The 8,277-nt window shown below is 37.0% G+C and overlaps 1 protein-coding gene across 1 annotated transcript in view; it reads left to right on the forward strand.

The window, feature by feature from the left end:
• LOC140246238 (nuclear pore membrane glycoprotein 210-like) overlaps positions 1-6,665 on the forward strand; it is a 40,601-nt gene extending 33,936 nt beyond the window's left edge. The window contains exons 41-42 of the mRNA XM_072325698.1: positions 825-947; positions 6,298-6,665. Of these exons, the coding sequence (XP_072181799.1) occupies positions 825-947; positions 6,298-6,425 (251 nt within the window). The 3' untranslated portion in view covers positions 6,426-6,665. The remainder of the gene's footprint in view (positions 1-824; positions 948-6,297) is intronic.
• Positions 6,666-8,277: the final 1,612 nt, after the last annotated feature.

The following is an 8,277-nucleotide window of genomic DNA, read 5'->3' on the forward strand; positions in this document are numbered from 1 at the left end:
GGATTTGGATGAAACTTTGCAGAAAAGGTTGAGAATGACACAAGGAACAGATAATTAAGTTTGGTAGTGATCCGGAATTTTTTTTTTTTGATTTTATGAAGGATTTTCGATATTTCGGCAGGTAGGGTCAATGAACTTGGGAGTTCAAGCTGCGCATTTTTGAGGTTCTCATACGCGCACTGTTAAAAGTGCATGCTCTACTGCAAGGCGCGCCATGCAGCTGAGGGTTGATGACATAACAAAAAGCTTCTATATTGGGAATTTGGCGATTTTCAGCATGCATACGTATGGGTGGAAATCACTGATCTCTATGGAAGAACAAGATCAGTGGTGTAAATTAGCTGCGTGGTGGAGGTCTGTGCTCTCGGAGTGCTTCTCTGGTCGTATGTTTGTGTTTTGTGTGTTTATTTCTGGTCAGTGGCCAAGGCATCTCTTTATGTCTTTGTGTTATGTGTGCTTATGTATGTACTTTTTTGTGTAGGAGCTGAAGATGACATCTAAAGATTAAATTTTGCGATTGAAACACTGTCAAAGGGAGAGATTGAGTCAATGAGAAATGAATGTGAAACAGTGTAAAGGGTAAAATTCACAAAGTTTTGAATATTGGGTGATGGGTGGTATAAAGGCACCTCTTAGAGACTTAACATTTGTTGCCATCTTGTTTGTGATGTGAACTAATGCTTGAATACAGGTTCTTCATCGCAGGAAACAAACATTGACTAAGAAAGTCAAAACTGAAAGAGGTACTTTCATTCTCTAACAATGCACATCATTTGATATCACTACCAACGTAACTGATGTCTTCTACCTCTCTCTGTCTCTAGGCTACCATGTCTTCCTGGCTCCACGTTACTATGTAGCAGGAGCTACATCAGGGGCTTTCCTCCATTCCCCTGCCCCTGGCTCACCAGTCTCTGCCCCACCACCTTACTTCCAGCACTCACCAGGTAAGACACATTATGACCAAGGCAGTTATATCTAAAATAACACATTATGCACAATCCCAAGCTAATATGTTTTGTTTTCATACCTCTGCCACCAAAGAGTGCCAGAGGCATAATTTTTTTGTTTTGCTTTGCACTTGTAGGTCATATCCAAATTGGTATGTTCACATCACCTTCCATTTCTGGTGAATGTCGCAGGTACATCAAAGTTTTTGCATCAGTTGTGGTCAATTTGAGGATTTCACAGAAGACCAAATAGAGTGTCTTCTACCTTTTGCACTTTGTGCTATTTTGCATTGTTGTAAATTTAAATAAAAAAATTTGTTTGCCTATGATAGTAAACTTTTCAATATCTTTACTAATGGTGGCTTTTTCATATCAATTATGATGATTCAAGTAGGTTTATTTTTTCTGCTTGATTTAGATTGTTTTGAATGGGCCATGTACAAGTGTAAGTTTAAAGATAGTTGTAATTGTTAATGATCTATCTGCGAGAAATCCAAACGGTATTGGTCGACATTACACAGTACATTCCAATGTAAATATTGCCACCACATGTAGACTTATAAAGGATTGGCCTCAAACCAGTTTGGCTCAAATCTTGTGCTACAGATTTAGTCATGAAATTTCCTGTGATATTTTTGATGATAAACCAGTAATGAATACTGGGTGTTCACAGCCAAAGTTTGCTAGCCATATAACAGCCTAGTCCAAAAGCACCTGAACATGTAACTGAATTTATCTTTATTTTATTCGTCATGCCATTATCTTTTATTTAGCACATGTGCATGTCCTGAATCATTATGATTTTTTTTTTCTTTTGTCGTCTGTTGTGTCTTCTCCTTCTCTTCCTCCTATGTTCTTCCCTTAGAGTATAATAACCCCTACAGACCCCATAAATCAGGGGCCACTCCTCAAATTGACAACTCGTCACCACCACACTGGAAGCAGTCAGGGAATAATTCAGCTCAAGGTCTTTTTCTTTCTTCCATCCAGAAATATTGTTTGCTCCATTATCATTCAAATTGTTCAAAATTGCAAATGAGTTAACATCTGCATGTATTCACTCTCTTGCATTTCTGTCTTTACATGTTTTTTTTTCACTATGCTCACCACCAAAGGAAAAAAAGTATATATCATATATTCATTTATAGGCTGCATGTCTAATGATTTGAATCTTTATTTGAAAGCCAATTTTTCTATGTCTATTGCAACTGTGTTAACCAGAAACAGCATGACATTGAAGACTGCTATATAAACATTAGATTTTTTTTTTCTTTTTTTAGCAAGATGGGTCTCAGGCTTTAACATGTATCGTCTCACTTTTCCTTAAAGCTTTCTTTGTTAATTGACTTGATGCTAATCTGCCTCATCAACTTTCTTGTTTCCCAGTTTTCCTTTGACATAACTCTCTTTCACATAACATGTGACATCTTATGTTGTCTGACATTATCTGACATTATCTATACATAGAAAAAAAAAAAAACTTCTCTATCATTGTTTCACATTCCATCATCAGGATGATCCTCATAAATTAAGGAAAATGCCTCAAACTGTGTTGAAATTATCAGGATGATTCACAATTTCTTGAAATTTATGCTGTATACATCTCTTGATATTGTTGTACATACTTCTCATGGCATTACTGAACCATTGTGCGCCGACATCAGCCACTGCTGCTTCCATTAATCTCTAGAGAAGATAAAGGGTCCTCTGTGAAGACACCTTATTCCCTGCTAGCTTGATGCTTCGTAGAAAGTAGTAGTACATACACTGTACATGCTTGACTTGAAATTTGCTTTATACCTTCCCAACAATTGATTAGAGCAATGTATGAGAAAACTGAAAGCAAGATCCATGCTCCATCATTTGTTAATGGGCTGTACGACATGTTTAATATCCTGCATTTACCTGGAAGGGCAGTTAAACACATGTGGAAACAAGAGTTAATGTGACTTTGGGCTGTTCATTAGAGACAAAGTAACCAGTCAAGTGACAATGTTTCTTCATTTGGCAAGACTGGAGAATGGTATGATAAGATGAAAAGGAGAAGGGGTGAAACTACAATATATTTGTAGGAGTCAGACATACGTTTCAGGTGTCATATAACAGTAACCCATCACATGTTCATCAAACATGCGTAGCAAACAGCTGCTTGTTTGTTGTCCTTGTGCTTATTCCTTTTATTCAATTCATTTCCATTTGTTATACACACTTTTAGTAATATATATATATGCAAGTTAAACACACACACACACACACACACACACACACACACACACACAAACAAACACACCTTTTCTGGTTGCATAGATTTCACTGTGTAGGCACTGCAGAGCTTTTGTCTGCATCCAATTAGCAAAGAATCACAATATCTGCTTTCATACACCTTGAAAACTGCATGCTACATGACAGTTTGTAACAGCCTTTTATGTATTCGTTGACTAAAGGTTGACATTAAGTTGTTATTTGCAGCATATGAAAAGATTGAGCATGTACAATCCAATGCAGTTTAGAATTATCTACATGAAATTTGAATTTACTGCAGATGTTTTGGTCAAAGTTCTGATATGTGTTTGTATTAACTCCTGACTAATTGGATGATGATGATTTTGGTTGTCCATATTTCTTATATTTGTTTCAATATTAAAGGGGGTGGCTACTAACTGATCAGTGAGAATCAGTGGGAATGCTGGGGGATGATTGTTCCAATCCTTGTGGGATTCATTTAAGAGTACATTCTATCTATTGTTGTGTGAAAATTATTTGCTTCAGAATGGTCTCACATTAAAGTAAAATGCAGTTTAATGTTTCCAGGTCAGCATGCCTGTACTGTGACAGGGCGATCGTTAACATTAAACTGCACATTACTTGAATATGAGACCATTCTGAAGCAAATAATTTTCACACAACAATAGATATATAATGTACTCTTTAATGAATCCCACAAGGATTGGAACAATCATCCCTAAACATTCCCACTGATTCCCACTGATCAGTTACTAGCCACCCCCTTTAAACATGTTCAACATTTCTTTATACTTTTGGTATATGCCTAAACAGAGTTAGGATTTCTGGTTTTTGCTCCTTGTATATTCATTCTTAACCGTGTGTATGATTACATTGCTATTAGGTTGTATATTTTGAGCTTTGTCCACATTGGATTGAGTGTGCTGAAACAGAATGGAGACACTTGACTCAAATAAGTGTTCTGCTCACTGAACTTAGCTAACATCAGCAGAAATGAAAGTTTAATAGTGCAGAAAGTCTAAACTTAGCTGCCAACACAAATGGCAAAGCCAAGATATTAGCTGTGGTAATAGTATTTATCATCCTTACTTCAACTTAAAGGGACAGAGGGGCTTCAAGGCCCTCTTCTCAGGAATGTCTTTTGCTGCCTTGCAATGGCTTTGAGTTTTGCAGCGATCCGTCATGACTTATTTTTTAGGTGGCTTCCGCACATTTCATACAACATATGTAGAGAGCAGATATGCGGTCCAGGTGGCAGATTACAAAAACCAACTATATCTCCATCAAATCTTAGAAAATTGCTTGTATGCTATCATATTGCCAAGCAGTGCTCATTTCTGCAAAGCAACACCCTTTCCATTATTTATACTGTTTTAATTTGTATGTGACACATATTTTGGTAAGTAAAACAAGTAAAGAGTGGTTTAAACAAATAAAGAAAACAGTAGAAAATTGTAGAACATAAAGAAAACAGAAAAAGTGAGGATTGGAAACAAAGGAAGATATGCTTGCAGTTTGCAAAAATGACTATCTATGAATGAGTGCCATTTATTGAGTGATGATAAATTGCAAGTCACTACACTTTCAGATTATGAAAATAAAAAATAAGATAATTGTGATGTTAAAACAAAGAATATAACATGATACAAAAAATGAAAGTAAAGGAGAAGAAATATTATAGAAAATGCATCATAACCTTTCTCATATACTGTATACGTCAAATATTTTGTGAGGTTTTTATTTTTGCGAATTTCGCGAGTTGGGTGCTATTCGCGAAATTAAAGACACACGAAAATATTGACTCTGATCCCGATGTGAATGTGACACACGCGTGTACACTTCTCCGTTCAGTACAGGACTCCACGATCGCGAAATTAACCACTCGCGAAATCGTCTGGAATTCCCGATCTGCAAAAATTTAGACTCGCGAAATATATGGCGTATACTGTAATAATCCATACACGCACAGTATCACATGCTTGTAGGAAGCCATTTATGAGATGAATACCTGGTAGCCCTACCCTATCTCCCTCCCCCTCCTCTCTATACTCTCTTGGTAGTCTGCCTAGGTATGCCACGTGAAGTGTAGATAATGATGTGCTCATTAAATTTTTGGGGAAATCCCTCAAGGTCAAAGGTCACTGAACTCTGGCCTAAGTTGGCATCTTTCAGGTGTAACTTCATGGAGGAATATCCCATAGCTAGTATAGTTTGGTTTAAAAAAAAAAAAAAGGTAGAAATTGATAGAAAATTATTTGCATGAAATTACACTGGTGAAAGGTTAAAGGTAAAAGGTCACTCAGTATAGTGACACTGTACGTTTTTGCCAAAACTGTCATCTTCAGACATTGTTTCAGCGTGGAATATCCTGTAGTGATATAAGGTGGTGAATGGGGTAGATGTAAGTCCATATAAACTCTGCATGAACATGATGGTGGTGATAGGTCAAAAGTCACTGCACTTTAGTTTAGATATTTTCCAACTGCAACTTTAGCAAGCAATGTCCATCAGTAATACTGTCTGTCTTTTGTGTGCAAATTAGAATTGTCAAAGATCAATGTCAAAGGCTGCCAAAATTAAGTCCAAATGCCTTTTTCTGGCCAGAAATTCTGCAAGATAAATCTGTCAATCATAAAAGTGTAATGGATTGAGATAGAAAAAGATTGGAAAATATTTCCTTTGTGTAGAGAGGGTGTAAGATTAATCCATGTTCAGTGGTCAAGAACAATGATCTTCATTGTTAAATGAACCTTCATGTGCATGTCCAGTGCATGAAATGATTGTGTGGGGAGCAGAGGCAGTCATGTTCTTTAGAGTTACCGAAATACTGTAAAGCAAGATATATTCGCGGAATGAAGTTTTCGTGAATTGGAGCCAACAGCCATTTTTGTGGCATGAAATTTACATGAATTGCCACTGGCATTCAGTGCATAGTGCAGACAAGAACTTTCTCTGGCATTTTAATTTAGCGGATGTTGGCTCTCGTGAAATGAGCAGGATTAAAATACACGCGAACATTTCTTGTTTTACAGTGATCATCCCTGCATAAAAGATTAATGCATCATGACATGTGATATGATGTCTGGTCTCAATTTCTCCACAGGATATACAGACTACCAGCAAAGCCCCTATGCAGGTGATTCCATTCGGCGGCGGCGGGCAGGGAAATCCCCTACAAAACTATGGAGCACAGCCTACAGCCCTCAAGAGGGCGCTAGTCCTCATTACTGACACCTTGCCTTTCATCCACATGTGACCGAACCAGCAGAATAGGGTGCTATGTGCTTACTTGTGAGTTTCAGTAAAGTGCTAAGACATTAAATTGATGTATATTTGGGGTGTTGATACTCCATTGGTAAGCAACTATTCTATAATGCTCATTTCCAGCTTTCTGTTGTCTTGTGTGTAAACTGATTATGTGTGTGGTGGGATTAATTGACATGAAGCTTGTAAAATGGTCTTGAGTTAGCATTGTATCACCCATTTCACACTGCACATGTACTGGAATTCAGATTAAAGCACATTGCACTATAGCTAGCCTTTTGAAGACCAGTCTTCAAATGTATTATTAAGTTACATCCATTGCTTTCTTTGGTTGAACTCATCACAAGTATTTGCCTAACATTTGTCCAATTCCATATTTCAGGATTTCCATTAACAACACAGTATTGATAGTACTTGCTCTTTAAAAAAATGAGTCAGAGTTTTTGTTTTTTTGTGTTTTTGATTTTTAACTCAAATGAGCAAACTCTGTAAGAAGATGTAAAAGTGACAAATAGAGACATGTCAAACTGTTGGTAGTCTTTGCTAACATTGTGCATAAATTTATGAAGAACATGTGCAATCCACATACCATTATGAATTGTATTAAGTACAAGTACAAAGAATTACATATCATTTATGTATAATAAGGTATGTTTTATTAAAGTTTTTCTAGGAATGAAAGAATATGGCGCAATTGTTCCATCCAATAAAACATTTGTGCTATGTAGTGATATCATTGGATGATTGTTTCCAACAAGACTGAGACTAACTTTCGTGAAGATAAGATATTGTTCCTTTGGTCTTTCGTCATTTGCAATGTATGTTATGTCTACAGTTCTTGCAATGGATGCATGTGACTATGCAATGAAATGATTTGAAACCTTGATTGAATCACTGTCTAATTGATGTTTAGACTTGTGTGAAAATAATCTCTGGGTGGTGACAATCTTATTATTATGCTGCTACTACTGGTCCTACATGGTTTTACCTCTGAATAGATGATTTACACTTACAAAGAGGATTCTGTGTATGTACTGCCTAAACAAAGGATTGTAAGTCTTAACCCGTTGAGGACGGTTTGATTTTGCTACAACACGCATTTCCCATAGACACCTGCCCGAGTATACTCGGGACTTGTCCTCAACGGGTTAATGAGCAAGCTGTATAAGTGCAGTTATTATCATGCGAGTCATGTCCATTCAAGAGGTCCCCTTTTATAAGGGAGACTTTGGGGCAACTTAACGTTTCATTGAAAGCAACATCAATGGATGATTTCAAGTTCAGGGCTTGTGCTGGTGTTGATTGATGCTATTTCAACACTAGCACCAGCGACAATCTCAAACTTGAAACCATTTGGTGTATAAAGTAGGTCGACATTGAATATAAGACATGATTCTGGTAGCTGGTGTTGAATTTTGTCTACAGAATTGAATTGTACTATATGTACTGGCAATTTCTGTGCTTTTCTCCCATTGGCTAACACCCGGCCCTGGGAAGTATCAAATTTGCTGTTTCATGTTCGATGTTGTTGCTAGTGTTATGATACGTACGAGACCCACTATCCTTCCTGATAGGTGCGTGCCATTTCCATTACGTAAATTACATTCATAACCTTTACTAATGCATCAGGCACCTGTGGAAAATACACAAACACTCTGGAAGCAAAATTGAGATTGTGGTATTTTGGAGACGCTAAGGAATTTGTGGCGCTTTAGTCCATCCTCATCATTTGTCTGTAAGGAAGGATTTATGGCTGTATTTTTTTTTATTTGACATGAACAGAACCCAATTGATTTCTTCATCATGCAATTGCAGCGTG

Source organism: Diadema setosum, chromosome 1, assembly GCF_964275005.1.
Source record: "Diadema setosum chromosome 1, eeDiaSeto1, whole genome shotgun sequence".
Classification (NCBI taxonomy): domain Eukaryota; kingdom Metazoa; phylum Echinodermata; class Echinoidea; order Diadematoida; family Diadematidae; genus Diadema; species Diadema setosum.